A 23,906-nucleotide genomic window follows, 5' to 3' on the forward strand; every position below is an offset into this window, starting at 1 on the left:
TCCAGTTTTGCCAGCACCATCTGTTGAAGAGACTGTCATTTCGCCATTGTATGTCCATGGCTCCTTTATCAAATATTAATTGACCATATATGTCTGGGTTAATGTCTGGATTCTCTAGTCTGTTCCATTGGTCTGTGGCTCTGCTCTTGTGCCAGTACCAAATTGTCTTGATTACTATGGCTTTATAGTAGAGCTTGAAGTTGGGGAGTGAGATCCCCCCTACTTTATTCTTCTTTCTCAGGATTGCTTTGGCTATTCAGGGTCTTTGGTGTTTCCATATGAATTTTTGAATTATTTGTTCTAGTTCATTGAAGAATGTTGCTGGTAGTTTCATAGGGATTGCATCAAATGTGTATATTGCTTTGGGCAGGATGGCCATTTTGACGATAGTAATTCTTCCTAGCCACGAGCATGGGATGAGTTTCCATCTGTTAGTGTCCCCTTTAATTTCTTTTAACAGTGACTTGTAGTTTTCAGAGTATAAGTCTTTCACTTCCTTGGTTAGGTTTATTCCTAGGTATTTTATTTTTTTTGATGCAACTGTGAATGGAGTTGTTTTCCTGATTTCTCTTTCTGTTGGTTCATTGTTAGTGTATAGGAAAGCCACAGATTTCTGTGTGTTGATTTTGTATCCTGCAACTTTGCTGTATTCCGATATCAGTTCTAGTAGTTTTGGGGTGGAGTCTTTAGGGTTTTTTATGTACAGTGTCATGTCATCTGCAAATAGTGACAGTTTAACTTCTTCTTTACCAATCTGGATTCCTTGCATTTCTTTGTTTTGTCTGATTGCCGTGGCTAGGACCTCCAGTACTATGTTAAATAACAGTGGGGAGAGTGGGCATCCCTGTCTAGTTCCCGATCTCAGAGGAAATGCTTTCAGCTTCTTGCTGTTCAATATAATGTTGGCTGTGGGTTTATTATAGATGACCTTTATTATGTTGAGCTACTTGCCCTCTATTCCCATTTTGCTGAGAGTTTTTATCATGAATGGATGTTGAACTTTGTCAAATGCTTTCTCAGCATCTATGGAGATGATCATGTGGTTTTTGTCTTTCTTTTTGTTGATGTGGTGGATGATGTTGATGGACTTTCAAATGTTGTACCATCCTTGCATCCCTGGGATGAATCCCACTTGGTCATGGTGTATGATCCTTTTGATGTATTTTTGAATTCGGTTTGCTAATATTTTGTTGAGTATTTTTGCATCTATGTTCATCAGGGATATTGGTCTGTAGTTTTCTTTTTTGGTGGTGTCTTTGCCTGGTTTTGGAATTAGGGTGATGTTGGCTTCATGGAATGAGTTTGGGAGTATCCCCTCCTCCTCTATTTTTTGGAAAACTCTAAGGAGAATGGGTATTATGTCTTCCCTGTATGTCTGATAAAATTCCAAGGTAAATCCATCTGTCCCGGGGTTTTGTTCTTTGGTAGTTCTTTGATTACCGCTTCAATTTTGTTGCTGGTAATTGGTCTGTTTAGATTTTCTGTTTCTTTCTGGGTCAATCTTGGAAGGTTGTATTTTTCTAGGAAGTTGTCCATTTCTCCTAGGTTTCCCAGCTTGTTAGCATACAGGTTTTCATAGTATTCTCTAATAATTCTTTGTATTTCTGTGGGGTCTGTCATGATTTTTCCTTTCTCGTTTCTGATACTGTTGATTTGTGTTGACTCTCTTTTCTTCTTAATAAGGCTGGCTAGAGGCTTATCTATTTTGTTTATTTTCTCAAAGAACCAGCTCTTGGTTTCATTGATTTTTGCTATTGTTTTATTCTTCTCAATTTTATTTATTTCTTCTCTGATCTTTATTATGTCCCTCCTTCTGCTGACCTTAGGCCTCATCTGTTCTTCTTTTTCCAATTTCGATAATTGTGACATTAGACCATTCATTTGGGATTGCTCTTCCTTTTTTAAATAGGCTTGGATTGCTATATACTTTCCTCTTAAGACTGCTTTTGCTGTGTCCCACAGAAGTTGGGGCTTAGTGTTGTTGTTGTCATTTGTTTCCATATATTGCTGGATCTCCATTTTGATTTGGTCATTGATCCATTGATTATTTAGGAGCGTGTTGTTAAGTCTCCATGTGTTTGTGAGCCTCTTTGCTTTCTTTGTACAGTTTATTTCTAGTTTTATGCCTTTGTGGTCTGAAAAGTTGGTTGGTAGGATTTCAATCTTTTGGAATTTTCTGAGGCTCTTTTTGTGGCCTAGTATGTGGTCTATTCTGGAGAATGTTCCATGTGCACTTGAGAAGAATGTATATCCTGTTGCTTTTGGATGTAGAGTTCTATAGATGTCTATTAGGTCCATCTGCTCTACTGTGTTGTTCAGTGCTTCCGTGTCCTTACTTATTTTCTGCCCGGTGGATCTATCCTTTGGGCTGAGTGGTGTGTTGAAGTCTCCTAGAATGAATGCATTGCAGTCTATTTCCCCCTTTAGTTCTGTTAGTATTTGTTTCACATATGCTGGTGCTCCTGTGTTGGGTGCATATATATTTAAAATGGTTATATCCTCTTGTTTGACTGAGCCCTTTATCATTATGTAGTGTCCTTCTTTATCTCTTGTTACTTTCTTTGTTTTGAAGTCTATTTTGTCTGATATTAGTACTGCAACCCCTGCTTTCTTCTCGGTGTTGTTTGCTTGAAATATGTTTTTCCATCCCTTGACTTTTAGTCTGTACATGTCTTTGGGTTTGAGGTGAGTTTCTTGTAAGCAGCATATAGATGGGTCTTGCTTTTTTATCCATTCTATTAATCTATGTCTTTTGATTGGTACATTCAGCCCATTAACATTTAGGGTGACTATTGAAAGATATGTACTTATTGCCATTGCAGGCTTTAAATTCGTGGTTACCAAAGGTTCAAGGTTAGCCTCTTTAGTATCTTACTGCCTAACTTAGCTCACTTACTGAGCTGTTATATACACTGTCTGGAGATTCTTTTCTTCTCTCCCTTCTTGTTCCTCCCCCTCGATTCTTCATATTTTGGGTGTTTTGTGCTGTGTTCTTTCTAGGAGTGCTCCCATCTAGAGCAGTCCCTGTAAGATGTTCTGTAGAGGTGGTTTGTGGGAAGCAAATTCCCTCAGCTTTTGTTTGTCTGGGAATTGTTTAATCCCACCATCATATTTAAATGATAATCATGTTGGATACAGTATCCTTGGTTCAAGGCCCTTCTGTTTCATTGCATTAAATATATCATGCCATTCTCTTCTGGCCTGTAGGGTTTCTGTCGAGAAGTCTGATGTTAGCCTGATGGGTTTTCCTTTATAGGTGACCTTTTTCTCTCTAGCTGCCTTTAAAACTCTTTCTTTGTCCTTGATCTTTGCCATTTTAATTATTATGTGTCTTGGTGTTGTCCTCCTTGGATCCTTTCTGTTGGGGGTTCTGTGTATTTCCGTGGTCTGTTCGATTAGTTCCTCTCCCAGTTTGGGGAAGTTTTCAGCAGTTATTTCTTCTAAGATACTTTCCATCTCTTTTCCTCTCTCTTCTTCTTCTGGAACCCCTATAATACGGATATTGTTCCTTTTGGATTGGTCACACAGTTCTCTTAACATTGTTTCATTCCTGTAGATCCTTTTATCTCTGTCTCTGTCAGCTTCTATGCGTTCCTGTTCTCTGGTTTCAATTCCATCAATGGATCTCTTGCATCCTATCCATTCTGCTTATAAACCCTTCCAGAGTTTGTTTCATTTCTGTAATCTCCTTTCTGGCATCTGTGATCTCCCTCCGGACTTCATCCCATTTCTCTTGCGTATCTCTCTGCATCTCTGTCAGCATGTTTATGATTCTTATTTTGAATTCTTTGTCAGGAAGACTGGTTAGGTCTGTCTCCTTCTCTGGTGTTGTCTCTGTGATCTTTACCTGTAGCTTTGCCTTTTCATGGTGATAGGAATAGTTTGCAGAGCTGGGAGGAGTGACAGCTGGAAGAACTTCCCTTCTTGTTGGTTTGTGGCCCTCCTCTCCTGGGAGAACAGCGACCTCTAGTGGCTCGTGCTGGGCAGCTTCGCGCAGACAGGGTTTCTGCTTCCTGCCCGGCTGCTATGGAGTTTATCTCCGCTGTTGCTGTGGGCGTGGCCTGGCTCGGGCAGCTGCTCCAATGTGGTGGAGTCGCGTTGGAGGGGGAGCGGCTGGGAGGCTATTTATCTCCGTAAGGGGCCTCCCTGCTCCCTGCAGCCCAGGGGTTAGGGTGCCCAGCGATCCCTGGATTCCCTACCTCTGGATTAAGTGTCCCACCCTGCCCCTTTAAGACTTTCAAAAAGCACCCGCCAAAACAATACAACAACCACACACACAAAAAATTTTTAATTAAAAAAAAAAAAAAGGTGTTCACTCGTTTTTCTTTATTCTCCAGCGCCAGCGTCAGGCATCTGCTCACCGGTCTTGCTGCCCTGTTTCCCTAGTATTGGGGGCCCTATCCCTTTAAGACTTCCAAAAATCGCTCGCCAAAACAAAACAGCAAAAAAAAAAAAAAAAATGGTCACTTGCTTTTCTGGTGACCTCCAGCGCCAGGCCACCGGTGCCTGCTCACTGTTCTTGCTGCCCTGTTTTCCTACTATCTAGTGCCTTGCACTCTGGCCCGGATGGCTGGGGCTGGGCGTTCGGCTGTCCTGGGCTCCGTCTCCCTCCCGCTCTGCCTATTCTTCTCCCGCCGGGAGCTGGGGGGAGGGGCGCTCAGCTCCCGCGGGGCTGGGGCTTGTATCTTACCCCCTTCGCGAGGCGCTGGGTTCTCTCAGGTGCGGATGTGGTCTGGATATTGTCTTGTGTCCTCTGGTCTTTATTCTAGGAAGGGTTGTCTTTGTTATATTTTCATAGATATATGTGGTTTTGGGAGGAGATTTCTGCTGCTCTACTCACGCCGCCATCTTCCGCCCCTCTCTCTCAGTATCTTTTATCTACATCTTTCATCCCTATTCCATAACTGTAATTAAGGACCTTAACCTAATTCCTGCAATAATCACATTAAGCACACTTTCTGTCTTCAGTCTTGCCTTCTTTCAGTGTGGTTGTCCATATTACGTAGTAATCCATCTAAAACACTATCTGATACTGCACTGTTTCAATATTTTGTGTAAAACCCTTAAGTGCTCTTAACTTCCTACCAAGCCAACTATAATCTGGCTGTTGCTTACCCTTCCAGTATTGTCTCAGCCAGTTAACCTCCCAACTGCTTCCTTACACACCATATTCCAGACATACTGAAGGACTTTAAATTCCTTAAACAGTGCTCCCTCTTGCCCCTGGACCTTTAGGTATGTTGTGCTCTCTGCTTGGAATGTTTACTTCCCTTTATCTAGATAATTGCTGTTTACTTTCAGGTCTTAGCTTCTTTCAGGAAAAATTCCTTATTCCGTACCATTGCACCCCTTCCTGTGTATTCCCACAACACCTTAGATGTTCTCTATGATGGCACTTTCCACATTGGATTGCAGAACTTCCAAACTGGAGCACACCCAGCTCTGCTTACTCACCCCTGTTTAAAAGTGATTTGAAAGAGGTATACAAAACCATAGGATGAATAGACATGCCTTTTTAGCTTATCAAAGTCACTGAACAGTTTGGAAAAGAAAAAATTTTAGTGTGTATTAGTTTTATATTGAAAAGAAGTTTATTAAGAATGTAGTTTTCCTGAAAGAACAAAATAGCAGCAGACTCAGACTCCAAGAAGGGTCTAGAAGTTACCAAAGGGGAGGGCTGGAGGAGAGCGGGTGGGGAGCGATGAAGAAGGGGATTGTGGGGTATCATGATTAGTGCACATGGTATATAGGGGGTCACGGGGAAGACAGTGTAGCACAGAGAAGACAAACAGGGATTCTGTGGCATCTTACTACAGTGATGGACAGTGACTGCAATAGGGTATGGGGGAGGACTCGATAAGGGTGTATGTAGTAACCACATTGTTTTTCTTGTGAAACCTTCATAAGAGTGTATATCAGTGATACCTTAATAAAAAAATTTTTTTAATATAGTTTTCGTGAATTTTATGATAAAACACAATATTGCAAAGGAATTTCCCTTAGCATTACATCTCATTTCTCCTGCCTAAACCTTCCTGCCCCATACCACATACTCAGCATGTGAAAACACCCACACATATATACACACACAAACATACATGTACATACATACTGTGACATTCACTTCCCTCTTCCCTGAAGGGTATTTCACTCTCCACTGCCACTTTTTAGGGAAAGTTTGAAAGTGGCTGCTAAATAGTACAGTAATCTGCAGCTGACTTTTCACTTTACCCTCCTGAAATGTGAGCTCTCTTAGGACAGAAACTTGGCTGTCTTATTTGCTGTTTTCTCTCCAACATCTCCAAGCACAATTTTTAGTACCTAGGAAGTACTTCATAAGTGGTTATTCAAAGTATAAAAGGGAATTGACCTAACACCTTACAAAAGTCTTTGTTTATTAGTCTTTATAGCAAGATATGAATTTCTTAGGTGGTCTTATTTTTTGCCTCAAAAGACTTAAAAAAGTTGTTTATATTTTTCTTTTAGCTTTAATTCCTATATTGTCCTTTCATGAACTGGTTTATATAGAAAGCATTGAGAATATCAGTATTGTTTTATTTAGGTTATTTTTATATCCCTCTTCCCTAGGTACCAGTATGGAATATACTTTAACTTTTCAGCTATTAGAGATGATTAAGATAATTAATGATAATAAAAACAAACACTATTAGAGGTACAAACTAGGGAAGCAATTGTATCTGTTTCTATCTAAGTAAGTGTATTGTAGATGGAGATGAATAAATTTCAGTGTTTTCTTTCTTTAGCTTTTTTTTTTCTGTGTCACCTTCTTCATTTATTAGTATTTATTACCAAGTAAATCCTCACTTTGTTCTCTTTAGATGTGTACAGGGAGGAACTACTGCAATCCCTGGGGCTTTTGGCTGCGGAAAGACAGTGATATCTCAGTCTCTATCCAAGTATTCCAACAGTGATGTGATCATCTATGTAGGATGTGGTGAAAGAGGAAATGAGATGTCTGAAGTCCTCCGGGACTTCCCAGAGGTCTGTATATATGAAGCTTCAGACTCTATTCTAGAGAAAATGCCACTAATCAACTTTTATTGGCAATTGATAAAGCTTTGTGTTGGATCTGGATCAATGCTCTCATTTGTCAAGAATCTTTTAAGGAACAGTCTGATTATATTTGTGATTCAATTTATATATTCAAAGAAAGGAATTTGAATTTTCCAGTCAAACACTTGAAAGTTTCTTTCTGTGGTCTGGTGGTTTTGGAGAGGAAGACAAAATACACAAAAACATTTATAGATGTGAACTTCACGTAGTCTGTATGATCTACTAGGTTGCTATAGTAATATTCCTTTTCCCATAAAATAATGGGTTTTATTTATAAAATGGAAATAATGCCTATCTTCTTTATAGCACAATGGGGCAGGGAGAAGGGGTTGGAATGATGAGGAACATTACTTTGGGAAAACTGATTATAAGAAGGTTTAAATGTGGATAAGTTATAAAAGAAAAAAGGTGGGAGGGCTAATGCCATTTTGAAATGAGAGGATCACTAACAGAGTGCTTGCTTCTAGCTCACAATGGAAGTGGATGGTAAGGTAGAGTCGATTATGAAGAGAACTGCTTTGGTAGCCAATACTTCCAATATGCCTGTTGCTGCTAGAGAAGCCTCCATTTATACTGGTGAGTTTATGATTTGGAACAAAAGCAACCAACAAACTCTTTTTTTTTTCCAAAGAACTTTTCTTTGATTCTAAAATACCTCCACACATATAACCATATTCTTTGCTTTTAGAAAAACATTTTACTTCCTATATCTTGAGGATACATCAATTTAAGACATCTACAGTGCTGCTCCGTTCTTTCTGATGATCATAAAATGATGTGTGTTCAACTGTTTTCTTTTTACCATATGTTTTACCATTTATCTAACTCGACTATACCTGTATCTCTATAACTTGAATTATCAACTTTAAATTACTGTATTTTGACAGCTGGATATAAAAGATAAAAAAATCAGCATGTTTACCTAATACCTTTCATCTTTTCTCCCACTTCTGTTGCAGCTTTTGGTACTTTCATTTCTGCACTTCCAGGATTCCACATTCTGTTCTGTAACATACATCCAATATTTCTATTAGCCCTTAGGCCTACAGAAAAACAGAGTCATCTCCCACAGGCAGTCCTTTGACTACAGTTTCTCCATATGTTTTGTGGTTGGCAAAAAAAATCTGACTTTTGGGAATTTCTTCAAGAAAGTTTCATGAAAACTATATTCCCTGAATTCTTCTTCATAAGCTTGTATTTTTTCTATTGCCTTTAGATTTTAACAGTAATTTAGCCCAGTAGAAAATTTTTGAATCAGTGTTTCTTTGCTTGAGAACTCTTATTGTAACATTAAGACCTAGGGAGAAAACTGAGACTGGCCTGTGTTTTTTTCCTTTTATAGATGTATTTTCTTTTCACCCAAAGAAATTTTCCTTTAAAGTTGCAGAACTTTATTGGAATATCTCAGCCTTGATAATTTTGAGAAATGTTTCCTGAAACATAGTGTACTCTTTCAGTTTATGAGTATGTCTTTTATTTTGAAAAAATTTTGAGAATTGTTTCTTTTCCTTTTTCCTCTTTCATTGTTTATCTTCTTCATACAGGACACATTGGATCTCCTTTAACTACTATCCATGTATATCATTTCCTCTCTAATTCTTTTAATTTAGCCTGTTGTTCATTTGATCACAGGATAATTGGTGTTTATTCTTTGTGTGGCTTCTAATGAAACCTTAATTTCTATAATGATTCTATTTTTTCTTTCAGCTCTTTTTGAGTTCTGCTTTCTCATGAGACATCTTTCTGATTGTACTGTAAAATTCTTGAGATTAGGATGCATTATTAACATTTTCTTTCATTAACTGTGTTCAGTTTTCATCTGTTCCTTGGCAGTTTTCTGACCATCATTGTATTCTGCTTTTTTGTCTTTTTTCTTTGTGTGTTTTTGTTTAGTTCATGTACTGGTATTAGTCATCTTCACAGGAGGTGGGAGGGAGTGGCAGGAATTCTTCACGGTAATCTGTGAAGTTTGTCATGGCATGGAGTTGTGTAAGTAAGTTATTATACTCTTCTCTCCTGCCAACAGAAATCCACAGCTACCAGGCCACTTACAGCGAATTCTTTCTTTTCTATCCTGCCTTACCCACTTTTCATGTACTGAAAAGGAGTGCTTACATGTGTTTTCTTTTTTCCCGTCTCCCTGCTTCTCCTTGATGCCAAACTAGGTACAAGTTTGTACCCGTTGTACCCCTTTTGCAGTCTTCCAAACAAAGGATTCTTGGCTTTGTACCTCAGGATGTGCCCCCTCGTTTGCAGCAGGAAGCCTAATCTGGTATGTGCAGCCTCGGGTGAATTCTTCGTGTCTTGCCATGCCCTTGTTTGGCTACGTCATTTAGGTGGCTTTCCTCGTTGCTTTGTTTTGGAGCTGAATATGTCCCCTGGTTTTTGACAGTAGAGTTTGTATTCTCATATATCTTGTTTTCCTCCTTGTTTGATGGCTATTTTTATGAAAAGGAGGAGCAAGGGACATAATAATCTACTATTTTAAGAAATCTACCAACTTCTTTTAAATGGCTGCACAGTATCCCTTTGGATGGATGTATCATAATTATTTAAGCAGCATCCTTTTGATGGACACTTGGACTGTTGATGGCTTGTTGTTGGGTTGTTTTGTTTTGTCTTTTTGCTGTCACAAACCTTACATCACTAAAACATCCTCACGGGAGTTTTTTACACTGTTTCTTTGGATGTTTTGTGTACATGTTTTTTAGAAGTAAAATTGGTAGGTTCTTAGAAGTAAAATTGGTACAAATACAACTGTTAATGCAGATTTTAGATTCTGATAGCCCATCGAAAGGGATAACAGTGGACAAGAGAAGTTTCTGCATATCTTCACCAATGCTAAATAAGTTTTTCAACACTTTCTTGTGATAATTATTAAACATATAGAAAAGTTAAAGGAATATTATAGTGAACACCAATGTACTCAGCACCTAGATTTGGCAATTAACATTTTATTTTCCCTGCTTTATTAGTAACCTTTTCAGTGTGTATTAACAGTGAACTGTACTATCTCTCCTTTGTGTATTAACAGCTTGAAAACTGCCTTCTGTACATTTTTCTTTTGGATAGTTGTTTTTCGTACTGATGTGTAAAAACTCTTTGAAAAGTCTTTTATCTGTCATGAGTTCCAGATATTTTCCCAGTCTGTTCATCTTTTGGTTTTGCCCCAGGTTTTTTATTTCCTTGTAGGCACTGATAATCATTAGGTTTGTGAAACTTCTTTGAGGTTTACTCATATGTATTTGTCTCTACTGCCAACTCTTTGTAATATATACACACAAGTATTAGTGAATGTCATCACAGAGGCTTAAAACATAGCCATGTTTGTATAAGAGAGGATATGATTCTGTTATCGGATTGAAATATGTGATAGTTATTGGATTTTTATGCTGTAATACTAATATTGATAATGTTAAATAATGTAAGTATATTCCTTAAAGACTTTGTTCATGAAAGTGTTTTTGGAAGCCTCAGAAAGCAGTATTTCTTATTCTGAAAGATGTCATATGATAAATAGTAAAGTAGTAAAGTGCCAAATTTTCAAGCAATATTTTATATTTTATTTCACTCATGTAAGACTTTTTTTTTTACTGGTAAAATAAAGGAATCAGGGCATTGGATTTTAGGACTCATATGTAGCAGCAACTATACATTTTTAATATCTTAAGAGTTTCATAGTACCTTATGCTTTTCAGAGGGCATTTATATATATCATTTCGTCTGATAGGTACAGGTAGACAGGTGCCAGTTATATCATTTCAAAAGATTAGGAAACCTCACCAAGAAATGAAGTTACTTTGCTAAGGTTAATGACAGAAAGGGTACTGGAGCCAGGACGTCTTTCTGCATATTAGCGTCTTCTAAATGGTTTACTGTATGCGATTTTACAGGACAGAACTTGATATGCATTGCAGAATGATTGGGGTAATTAAGATAATATTCATTACTTTTGAAAAATAACTAAGCAATTAATTAGTTGAGGGGTTTTGGGTGTGTGTGTGTGAGTGATACACAAAAGCTACATTGGAAGCTAATTTCTGACTAAATTATCTCAACAAAGATTAGGCAAAAAGTCTTTTCCTCCTTTTTAAAATGTATATTCTATCAGGGTACACTAGGCTATCACACCAAGTAAACCCAAACCCATTACTCAGTACAATAGATGTTGATTGCAGGTGGTCAGGGGACTCTTCTTTACCCTGTCATTCTGGGCTGGGACCTGGGCTGAAAAGAGCTCTCTTACATTTTCAACTCATTACTTCCCGGGCTCCTGCAAGTCCTCTCCATCTCGGTAAACTAGAAGGGAAAAACAGTATGGAAAGATGTGTGGCTTGGCTGGTGATGGGACACATTCCATTAGCTAGAGGTCAGTTACGTAGCCATATCTAAATGCAAAGAAGGTTAGGAAATAGAACTCAGCTAAGTGCCCAAAAGAAGAGGAAGAACAGATTTTGGTGAGCAGCTAGCAGTACACCTCATATACTATTTTTGCTTTAGAGTTTTCTTAAGGTTAAAAAAGTCAGGATTCTTTCTCAAACTATTCAAATTTAGTTAGACAATATCCATCATATCATTGATAAGTTTTCACAAATGCCTAGGGTGCCTAACTGGTTTTCTTGGTTTCACTGGATATGGCTGGTAACTGTAGATCTGCTTTGGTTATGTAGCTGTATTCCTATTATGTTAATGTGTGTGCGCAATTTAATTAGTAGTTTAAAACCTATACATGCTTAAGTTACTCTACAAGAAGATATGTCAAAGAAATAATCAATCTTCCCATGTTTTCTTCCATCTGCTACTTCTATAGCTTTTCTTCTTCCTTCCTAATTACAACCCTAAAGTAGAATTCGTGCCTCATATCGAAATTACCGAGTATCATAATTCTTCCAAGTGGTAAAGATACCTCAAGACAAATGCTGGGCATAGAAGCCACAGGGCATAAACCTGCAAAGAAGTAAAAAGCTAACCTTTTCAAACAATATTGCTTCTCTCTCACTTACCAACTTTACGTTTCCTGTATGGTCCCGGAAGATAACTGGTTAGCCAGAGACGGATAAGATTCCTCAAGGGAGGAACAACCTAAGACAGGCACAGTCGCAGGGGGGCCATCAGGTGAGAAATTGGGGATCAACAGAGGTGAGGCTTAGAACCTCACCCCCCCTGTTCTGAGAGAAATCTTCTGCATCCGTGGATGTTTTGTTGCCCTTGTCTAGCTCGGATTAATACTTAGTCTACAGGCACACACCTGATCATCTACATTTGCCCTCTTACAGCACTAAGCTATGTTTTCTACCTTTATCTTGCATCTACCTACCACTTCAGCATTTTATTAAAAAAAAAAATAATAATAATAATAAGGGAGAAATGTGGAATTCACATATAAATCAAGTATAAAAATCAGACGAATAATCATATTTGACCTGATTGTTTGTAGTTCATGATGCGTGATCAAAACCAAAAGTTTCTGTGATATGACTGCCCTTGCACTGTTCACCATGTAAGAACTTATTCACTATTAAGAACTTGTTCACCATGTAAGAACTTGTTTGTTTTGCTTTAGAAGATTGGAGACTGACGAGAATTAGGCTTGGGGTTAATTAATCATTGTGCATTGAGTCCCCTATACAGAATTTTATTGTTGTTAACAACCATCTGATGAGAGATGTCCTCTCAAAAAAAAAAAAAAAAAAAGCAAGACCCATCTATATGCTGATTACAAGAGACTCACCTCAAACCCAAAGACATGCACAGACTAAAAGTCAAGGGATGGAAAGAGATATTTCATGCAAACAACAGGGAGAAAAAAGCAGGTGTTGCAGTACTAGTATCAGACAAAATAGACATCAAAACAAAGAAAGTAACAAGAGATAAAGCAGGACATTACATAATGATAAAGGGGTCAGTCCAACAAGAGGATATAACCATTATAAATATATATGCAACCAATACAGGAGCACCAGCATATGTGAAACAAATACTTACAGAATTAAAGGAGGAAATAGAATGCAATGCATTCATTTTAGGAGATGTCAACACATGACTCACTCCAAAGGATAGATCCACCAGACAGAAAATAAGTCAGGACACAGAGAAAAAAAAGTCAGGATTCTACATATAGGATTATAATTTGTAATATTCTTCCCAATTTAGGAATTACGCTTTCAGAATATTTCCGGGACATGGGCTATCATGTCAGTATGATGGCTGACTCTACCTCTAGATGGGCTGAGGCCCTTCGAGAAATCTCTGGTCGCTTAGCTGAAATGCCTGCAGGTAATGTCTTTGTATTGCTTATTATGTAAGCAAAGCTGATAGAATTTGAGGGGCTGCTTGGCACCTCTTTTTAAACTTCTTTTTTTTTTTCAGATAGTGGATATCCTGCGTATCTTGGTGCCCGTCTGGCATCTTTCTATGAGCGAGCGGGCAGGGTGAAATGTCTTGGAAATCCTGAAAGAGAAGGAAGTGTCAGCATTGTAGGAGCGTAAGCATCTAAACTGCTTACTTTTCAAAAGAAAAGAGTCATTAATTTTATTATTTATTTATTTATTCATTCATTCATTTGTTTGTTTGTTTTTAAGAGTCATTAATTTTAAAGAGATAATATTTAGCTTCCTCTGAGGGTAGTGGTTCTTAACCAAGGTCATGCTCCAGAGTCACCCAGGGAGCTCTTTAAAATGCACATAATTAGGTCATGCCTGTGAATTCTGTTTATTTGACTTAACTTTCTGCATATTAGCGATTTATTATATTCTAGTCACAGTGTCTTAAGACACTTAGTCTCTTAGAAAATTATAGACATTTAATGCTAAGATTATGTCATGGGAAAAGCAGAGTGAAGATCCATGACTGCAGCATTAAACCATACTTTGTTCTTAGAGCTTTTCCTTCCTGCTTCATCTATTTGATTAGAATGATGAAACTGATTATAATGTCTCTGATTGCTCATACTAGAAGGTGTTCAATAGTTATCATTCTTATCTGCAGCTTTGTGCTGGGTTTTATTTAATATTTTGAAATAAGATTTCCTTTTCAGAGGTCAGTTCTAAAGTTAGTTGCATTAAAATTGACTTTCAAAAGAATTTTACTTCCATATACTAGTTAATTTTCTTAAGAATTTCTAATGACTTTTTTTTCCTTTTAAATTTAGAGTTTCTCCACCTGGTGGTGATTTTTCTGATCCAGTTACATCTGCTACTCTTGGTATTGTTCAGGTATATCTTTTTCTTGTGTAGTGAACTTTTGAGCTCTCCCACCCCCTATCCAATTCCATCCCCACTCCCATTCTTGCTCTGCTCTAATATTATCTAAGTCATCTTGAAATAAGTCAAGTAAGACTCATCTTAATTGAGTCACTAAAGAGTGGGCAATGGTAAAGTCTGTTCTAGTCTTATCACTGAGAGCCTTTAATATTGTTTGTTCTTTCTTACCTCTTTACCTAGGATTTATAATAAAGTTATTATCTGTAAGGGGAAAATACATCTGGGGTAGCAAACTTTTATTAGTGTTAGAGTGATATTATCCTTTAAAAGTAGAGTAGCCCTAGTTGTAGAAACAAATAGGCCCAAAGATTCATAATGGCAAAAACATAGTAGAACTTTCTTTCCCATAGTGTGGTCTAAGGCATATGATCCTACCAGAGGGCAGCTCTTTTCCATTCACTAGTAATTCAGAGACCATGGCTCCTTCATCTTGTGGCTCCACCATTACTTAGCCTGGTAGTCCTCTGTGTCTGGTGGGCACAAGAGAAAACTATAGAGAAAACACACCAAATTTTTGAACCTTGAGCTCAGGTGCAGTCACTCCACTCATTCTTAGTCACACCCAGATAAAAGCAAAGCTGGAAAAAGTAGTTCCTACCTATACAGTTGCTTCCTAGTGGCAAGGCATGAATTTCAGTGACTAGCTAGCCAATTTGGACATTAAAAGAGGCCTAAGTGAAAAATATGTACAAATCAGGGCTACACTAAAGAAAATAAATGATAAACTCTTAAGTATATTTATTATCCATGTGGGTAAAACAGAATATTTGCTTATGTTTCTGTCAGTCAGTATCAGATAAAAAGAAATGGCAGAAGCTAAATTTACAACTTTGAAGGTCTTTAACCTTTGCCAAAATTTTGAGTTTTCAATTGCAGAGAAAGGGAGAATAAAGTTAGGAATACATAAAATTCATGTGAATGTTCAGCCTCAGAAGAATGACTGTTAGCTCTTATTGGGTTGGCTCTTAATGATTGGGAATTGAATTTAATCAGAGCATTTAGAGGTTTTTTATCAAAGCAAAGTATCTATTCCATCTCAACAAGCATTGTCTGGTAGGTTTGTTTATATTGCACCATAATAATCTTCAAAAGAGTCAGTTAATTTTTTGTTTTTGCTGTTAGATTTGATATACTGTCAAGGAAATTCAGGTAAAATTTGAACTTGATTTATAGATAACTATCCATCCTGAAACTGAAAGGAATATATTTTTTCATTGTAAGTTTTATGCTTTTTCAGTTATAGTTGATATATACTACAAAGATACATAATTTGATTTTAAAAAAATTGTAAAATTGCATATTTAGGACAAACACACCTCAATAGTATTTTTTTATTTTACTCTTTAAGAAAAGTCACTGTACTTTTTTTGTTTTTAAATTAGGTATTCTGGGGCTTAGATAAGAAACTAGCTCAACGTAAGCACTTCCCCTCCGTGAACTGGCTTATCAGCTACAGCAAGTACATGCGTGCGCTGGACGAGTATTACGACAAACACTTCACAGAGTTTGTTCCTCTGAGGACCAAAGCTAAGGAGATTCTGCAGGAAGAAGAAGACCTGGCAGAAATTGTACAGCTTGTGGGGAAGGTGAGTTGTTAAACCCCATGGAGGGCAGATCTGTTAGTTCCCCTAGAGTGTTATAAGGACAGGTGGAAGCAGGGATATGCAGATTCTTGCCCAGCACAATGAGTACTTACCTTTTTTTTTCCAAACAAGTAGAATTTCAGATTATTCCTTTATCCAACAGATATTTGAGGAACCTAACTGGGTTGTGGAAGGTAGAAAGATGATTATTGTTTTGATTATCTATTGTTGAGTAACAAACCACTCCAGTACTTAGTGGCTTGAACAGTGTCCTATGTTCACAGGTTTGGGGTTGATGGACTCAGCTGGACATTCTTGTGGGGCACCCTCACACTGTTGCAATCATATGGTGGCTGATGCTGGAGTCATCTGAAAGTTTCTTCTCTCATGTATTTCTGGCACCTGGGCTGGGATGGCTGCAACAGCCAGGGGTTGGCTGGGCATTTCTCATGCATCTCCATGAGATAGTTCAGAGGTCTCACAGTATTAGAAAAGAGGAAGTAGAAACCACCAGCCTCTTCAGCCTGGGCCCCAAAATTAGTGTAACATTATTTCTGTCTTATTATTCTGATCAAAGCAGCCACAGAAGTTTTGAAACAAAGAACTATTAGTTAACAAGAAGACTAGAATCCCCACAGAAATATGGGCAAAGAAGGGAAGAGAGATTATAGAAAAGGAAGCACGAAAGATTAACAAAACTGTGGAGAAATGCTTAAACAACAACAAGGTACCATGTAACATTGGTTAGAATGGCAAAATATTGGAAACCTGAATAAGGCAAGTGTGTGGGGATGGAGGAAGTGGTGTATTCCTGGTGGGCGTGTTGCCGTCGTGGAGAGCAACATGACAGTACTTGCTCATATACCCGGGACCTAGCAGTTCTGTTCATGAATATTGAGAATCTAAAAAGAAATTCTCAAACAGGTCCTTAAATTGATGTGTTTGTAGTGACAGGGAATTAACAGAAATCTAAGGTCCTTTACTGGAGGGCAAAAGATGGAAAGGAAAAAAACAGAGAAGTTGCATACCATGGAGAATGAGCTATACAAGAGCAGGAAGCAGCAGGGTAAAGGACCTTACAGGGGACAGTTAGAGACAGCAGCTCAGATGAGACCTTACAAGCAAAGTGCAAAGACACAAGTAAGACTGCCTGACATAATTTAAAATACTGGTATAAGGTAAATTACATTATTTTAATTCATGCAAACAAAAGGATACACAGAGCACATTTTAATATTTACCTTCAATTAAAGAGCATATTTAGAATAAAAGGGATTTAAGAAAAGAAACAGAAGACCTGACCCTTACCTCTAAGGAGCTTAGAGCACATAAGTGACACAGACTGAAGTTCATTCCCTGGGCCTCTGCCTTACCCACAACTCTCAAGATAATCTTTAATTTTTAGGGTAATAGGAAAATTGCAAAAGTGAAAGTTTTTGAGGCAGTGATATTTAAAGAGTGAAGCACTGTAACAGCCATACCAGTGATACAGCACTCAGATGTAGATAGGTACATGCTTACTATCCTTAGCAATTACGTAGTTCTGAACATGTGTAATTTTTTAAGATAATGAATTGTTTATGGGCTATATGGATTTCTGTGAAACAAGCTTAAGACTGAGAATTCAGTAATTAAGGTAGCAAGCCAGGATGTGAAGAAGAAAGTGTGTCAAAAAAAGAACATCAATCTGTGTGTATATATATCCATGTTCATAGCATCACTTACACTAGCTAAAAGGTGGGATCAACCCAGACTTCCCTTGATTGATGAACAAAATGTGCAGGAGGTGTGTGTGTGTGTGTGTGTGTAATATTATTCAGCCTTAAAAAGGAAGGAAAATTCTAGCACATACATGGATGAACCTTGAGAACATTATGTTGAGTGAAATAAGCCAAACACAAAAAGACAAGTGATTCCACTTTATAAGTCATCTAAAGTAGTCAAATTCATAAAAAACAGAAAAATAGAGTGGTAGTTACCAGGGGCTAGGAGAGGGGTGAAAAGAAAGTTGTCATTTAATGGGTATGGATTTTCAGATTTAGAAGATGAAAAGTTAGGGAAATCTGTTTCACAACAATGTAGATATACTTAACATTACCGAACACTTAAAAATGGTTAATATGGAAAATTTTATGGTACATGTTTTTTACCATAATAAAAAAACACATCAATCAGAAAGCAGTTATAAAGTGAATTTATTAGTGATAGATAATTGTAGGTTGATTATATAGTTTCTGTTTGCTAACTGATTACCACTGTCAAGCCCACATTGTGGTAGTAAATTTCTAAGAAAAAATTTTTTTTTCTTGTCTAGGCTTCTCTAGCAGAAACAGATAAAATCACTCTGGAGGTAGCAAAACTTATCAAAGATGATTTCCTACAACAAAATGGATATACTCCTTATGACAGGTAACCTATCCTAATTTTCTTTTTTTGTTTGAGATTTTTCTATCAAGTTTTATAGAAGAAGCTGCCAACATGTTAGAATTCTTTTTTTCCTCACACACTGTAACTCAAAATACAGATTTATGTTGTATTTTCATAGCAGACAACTAACAATCTAGTATTTCTGCCTTGATTTTGCTCATTTGTCCAGTTATGATGGTATTTTCACTCATTGTCCAAATAGGTATAATAAGATTGAATTGTGGCGTGGTGCGCAGAGCCTGGGGAGCACTGCCTTCTTCAGAAGCTTTTCTCATTACCTACTACCCCTGCCCAAGCATCTTTTCCTAAATACTGTTGCACTTCCCTACCTCATTTCCCCAAATCCCTATTCTTTTCTTCCTACTACACTCCTTGTTATACATCCCACCAGCGCCTGCTACAACTGCTTCATGTTGTTTTCGTTTGTCTCCATATATTGCTTGATCTCTGTTTTAATTTGGTCATTGATCCATTGATCATTTAGGAACATGCTGTTAAGCCTCCATGTGTTTGTGAGCCTTTTTGTTTTCTTTGTACAATTTACTTCTACTTTTATACCTTTGTCATATGAGAAGTTGATTGGTAGAATTTCAGTCATTTTGAATTTACTGAGGCTCTTTTTGTGGCCTAGTATGTGGTCTACTCTGGAAAATGTTCCATGTGCACTTGAGAAGAATGTGTATCTTGCTGCTTTTGGGTGTAGAATTCTGTAGATGTCCGTTAGGTCCATCTGTTCTAGTGTGTTGTTCAGTGCCTCTGTGTCCTTATTTATTTTCTGTCTGGTGGATCTGTCCTTTGGAGTGAGTGGTGTGTTGAAGTCTCCCAGAATGAATGCATTGCATTCTGTTTCCTCCTTTAATTCTGTTAGTCTTTGTTTCACATATGTTGATGCTCCTGTGTTGGGTGCATATGTATTTATAATGGTTATATCCTCTTGTTGGACTGCCCCCTTTATCATTATGTAATGTCCTTCTTTATCTCTTGTTACTTTCTTTGTTTTGAAGTCTATTTTGTCTGATACAAGTACTGCAAGATCTCTGCTTTTTTCTCCCTATTGTTTGCATGAAATACCTTTTTCCATCCCTTCACTTTTAGTCTGTGTATGTCTGGGTTTGAGGTGAGTCTCTCGTAAACAGCATATAGATGGGTCTTGCTTTTTTATCCATTCTGTTACTCTGTATCTTTTGATTGGTGCATTCAGTCCATTTACATTTAGGATGATTATCGAAAGATATATACTTATTGCCATTGCAGGCTTTGGATATGTGGTTTCCAGAGGTTCAAGTTTAGCTTCTTTCCTATCTAACCGTCTCACTTAACTCTCTTATTAAGCTATTATAAACACAGTCTGATGATTCTTTATTTCTCTCCCTTCTCATTCTTCCTCCTCCATTCTTTATATGTTAGATGTTTTATTCTGTACTCTTTTGTTTCCTTTGACTGCTTTTGTGAACAGTTGATTTTATTTTTTGCCTTTAGTTAGTATTTGATTGGTCTGCTTTCTTTGCTGATATTTTATTTTCTCTGGTGACATCTATTTAGCCTTAGGAGTGCTCCCATCTAGAGCAGTCCCTTTAAAATATCCTGTAGAGGTGGTTTGTGGGAAGCAAATTCTCTCAACTTTTGCTTGTCTGGGAATTGTTTAATCCCTCCTTAATATTTGAATGATAATCGTGCTGGATACAGTATTCTTGGTTCAAGGCCCTTCTGTTTCATTGCATTAAATATGTCATGCCATTCTCTTCTGGCCTGTAAGGTTTCTGTTGAGAAGTCTGATGACAGCCTGATGGGTTTTCCTTTGTAGGTGACCTTTTTTCTCTCTCTGGCTGCCTTTAATACCCTGTCCTTGTCTTTGATCTTTGCCGCTTTAATTCGTATATGTCTTGGTGTTGTCCTCCTTGGGTCCCTTGTGTTGGGAGATCTGTGGTCTTCCATGGTCTGAGAGACTATTTCCCCAGCTTGGGGAAGTTTTCAGCAATTATTTCTTCAGTGACACTTTCCCTTTTTCTCTCTCTTCTTCTGGTACCCCTATAATGCAAATATTGTTCTGTTTGGATTGTTCACACAGTTCTCTTAATATTCTTACATTCCTGGAGATCCTTTTCTCTCTCTCTGCCTCACCTTCTCTGTATTCCTGTTCTCTGATTTCTATTCCATTTTTCTTGCACCTCATCCAGTCTGCTCTTAAGTCCTTCCAGAGATTGTTTCATTTCTGTAATCTCCCTCTGGACTTCATCCCTTAGCTCTTGGATATTTCTCTGCAGGTCCATCAGCATGGTTATGACCTTTATTTTGAATTCTTTTTCAGGAAGATTGGTTATATCTATCTCACCAGGCCCTCTCTCTTGGGTTGTCTGAGTGATTCTTGACTGGACCAGATTCTTCTGCCTTTTCATGGCAATAGAGGTGGTCGTAGGCAGGTGGCACGTGTGTCACCTGGGAGAATAAAGTCCCTTCTTGCTAGCTGGTCACCTTGCCCTTCTCCGCTGCCTGTGTCAGTTACCCACACACAGGGAGCAGTCTCTGGGCTAATCTCCTGATCTGCCATGGGTGGGGCAGCCCTCGGGATAGCCCAGAGTCCTGCGGGGAGTGGCAGGCGTGCCAGGTGTGTTCTCCTACGAGAACAGCACCCCTTCATGCCTTGCTCCAGCTTCCTCTGTCTGTGCCAGGCAGCTACGTGCCAGCAGCAGCCTCTGGGTCTCTCTGGTTAGCTGCGTGCTGGGTGGAGACTGTGTGGTTGCTGTGAGTGGGGCTGCTCCACTGCTGTGGCAGGTGGGCCGGTTTGTTTGCAGCGCCGGCTGGGGGGAATGAATGGCAGGCTGCCTATCACCGTGAGGGGCTTCAAGGCTGGGTTACCCCCCAGGGGGTTGAGGCGCCTGAAGTTCCTTAGGATTACTAGCCTGCTGGGCTGAGTGTGCCAGGAGGATTCCATCCATCTGTTAAGTCCCTGTCCCTTTAAGACTTTCAAAAAGCACCCACTTTTCCTTTGTCCCAGGGGAGCCAACTGTAGGGACCTGCTCACAGTCTCCATCTTGGATTTTACTTTTCTGTTTTTCTAATATCCCGTACACATGCAGTGTGTCTCTGTGCTCCCAGTGCAGATTACTAGGGCTGGTTACTTAGCAGTCCTGTGCTTCCACTCCCTTCCAACTCTGATTCTTTTCCTCCTGCTGGTGAGCTGGGGTGGGGTGGAGTGCTCAGGTCCCGCCCAGTCGCAGCTTTGTATCTTACCCTTTTCGTGAGATGCTGAGTTCTTCCAGATGTAGATGTAGCCTGGGTGTTGTACTGTATCTTCTGGTCTCTCTTCTAGGTGTAGTTATATTTGTTGTATTTTCCCAAATATATATGGTTTTGGGAGGAGATTTCCACTGTCCTACTCATGCCACCATCTTGAGCCTCCCCACCATTTCTTTTAAACTTTGATAATTTGAGCCCTTTCATCACCAGCTAGCTTTTCTCCCTCCAATCATATTTGTCTCCATATAAGACTGAAGATGGAACTGAACAAATAGAAAGATTACCACAATGGAGGAGAAGCAAAAAATATGACTAAACAGTAAGGCACAAAAGTCTCTATCAGGAATATAAAAAGCTCTAGAAGCCACCCATACAAAGATAACAAGGGGGAAATTCTTTGGAGTGTAATAGAGAGCATGCATGAAATTGTGTAGGCAAATGTTTTTGTCAGAAAGTTCTTATGATCCAACTTGAATATTAATGTGTGTGTTTTCATTATCAGAAGGTATCAGTAAATGAAAATGAACACATTAATGGGACTACTATTAACTTTAGTAAATTACAGTTTTCCTGTTATTGGTTAAATTTTAACCCACTCTCAAAGGGAGTCTTTACAACTCAGTTATTTCACCATTTGGGTTACTCCTTTAACTGTATTATACGAAAACAAACTCAATGTTGTTAGATTGTTAGCAGTGTTGTTTCATTTTTCTTCCTGTTTGATGATCTTAACATATACAAATAAATATCATTCATAACATAAACAAGAGAATATGTATTTCTACCCTACATCCTGAGACATTTTCTGTCTAACTCTGGTTAAGTAGTTACTAGCCTTTTCCATTATTTCTTTTTCATTCCATATGTGTCATCCAATAAATATAAGTAGACTGCATATTTAAATAAAGAAGTTATTGCTTTGGTATTTTATAGATGAAATTTGATGTGGTGTATTAACTGCTTTGGATTTTGTTTTTGTTAATTATTTTGACTTTAATTTACTCTAGGTTCTGCCCATTCTACAAGACAGTAGGGATGCTGTCCAACATGATTGCATTTTATGATATGGCCCGTAGAGCTGTTGAAACCACTGCCCAGAGTGACAATAAAATCACATGGTCCATCATCCGTGAGCACATGGGAGAGATCCTTTATAAACTTTCCTCCATGAAGTTCAAGGTATATTTTGTTTCTACTGTAACTAAAGTAAGAAATGTTTCTTGTAATTATTTAACAGAGTCCCAAAGGTGGTGTGTGAAACTTGGTTTATCATTTTCACACATGCTCAGGTTATGTAAAACCAGAAGAGACTTCAAATTTCAGTTCAAATAGGAATTCTAGTGATAAAAATTACAGTGTGTTGTGTCTAAAATGTGCTTTCTCTTTTGTCTTAACTGCCAGGCAGTTTAGAATTAAAACCATTGCTAAGCAGCAGTTACCTTACCTGAAGTACCTGTTAACATCTAATTCCCATGCTCATCTGAAATGACTTTTGCTGCTTACTTCTTTTAAGTATCCTGTTACACATCTTTTTAAACTTTTAAGTGGATTCGCATTCTTTTAGAAGTATGCAAGACATAAATAACCAAAGAAATTTTCAGTAGATACTCAGATGTGTAAGGTGGTTTTTAAAATACTTGATCAGTTTAATTGCAATTAATTACTTGTAAAGCATGACATCCATATATATTAATCACCTATTGAGAAATTGAGAATGATTCTCTGAATGTGTATATTATCTATATAGTGTTTGTTGACACTATGGATTAAAGTAAATCTGTGCAAGTAGACCCTCACTGTGTCAAGAATTTAAAAATATTCACACCCTTTGAGTCCTGTCATCCTACTTCAAAACATATAGCCCAGGAAATAGTAGATTTTTGACATGGATATATGTAAAAGGTTGTTTATTAAACTTCTTAAATGTCATCCAAGAGTGAACAGAGCCAACAGAGGACATTATGGCATATATGTTTTGGCAAGAATATTATGAAGGCATTAACATTTTTTTTTTTCAAAGAATATCCAAAGAAAATAGCTGGAGTTGATGAGGAAGTAGAGAAAAGGGAACTGTCGTGCACTGTTGGTGGGAGAATAAATTGGTGCAGCCATTATGAAAAACACTATGGAGATTCCTCCAAATCTTAAAAATAAAAATCCCGCACAATCCAGTAATGCCATTTCTGGGTATTTACCCAAAAAAAAAAAAAAAAACAATCACCAATTCAGAAGGATACATGCATCCTTATGTACATTGCAGCATTATTTACAATAGGCAGGATATGAAAGAAACCTAAGTGTCTACTGATAGAAGAATGGAAAA

At 37.9% G+C, this 23,906-nt stretch overlaps 1 protein-coding gene across 2 annotated transcripts in view; it reads left to right on the forward strand.

The window, feature by feature from the left end:
- ATP6V1A (ATPase H+ transporting V1 subunit A) overlaps positions 1 to 23,906 on the forward strand; it is a 76,176-nt gene that overhangs the window by 48,717 nt on the left and 3,553 nt on the right. For both annotated transcript variants that reach the window (XM_036929611.2, XM_036929610.2), the window contains 8 exons: positions 6,840 to 7,002; positions 7,542 to 7,650; positions 13,228 to 13,350; positions 13,444 to 13,558; positions 14,225 to 14,288; positions 15,719 to 15,922; positions 18,234 to 18,328; positions 22,591 to 22,762. In XM_036929611.2, the coding sequence (XP_036785506.2) occupies positions 6,840 to 7,002; positions 7,542 to 7,650; positions 13,228 to 13,350; positions 13,444 to 13,558; positions 14,225 to 14,288; positions 15,719 to 15,922; positions 18,234 to 18,328; positions 22,591 to 22,762 (1,045 nt within the window). The remainder of the gene's footprint in view (positions 1 to 6,839; positions 7,003 to 7,541; positions 7,651 to 13,227; positions 13,351 to 13,443; positions 13,559 to 14,224; positions 14,289 to 15,718; positions 15,923 to 18,233; positions 18,329 to 22,590; positions 22,763 to 23,906) is intronic.

Source organism: Manis pentadactyla, chromosome 1 (genome assembly GCF_030020395.1).
Source record: "Manis pentadactyla isolate mManPen7 chromosome 1, mManPen7.hap1, whole genome shotgun sequence".
Lineage (NCBI taxonomy): Eukaryota > Metazoa > Chordata > Mammalia > Pholidota > Manidae > Manis > Manis pentadactyla.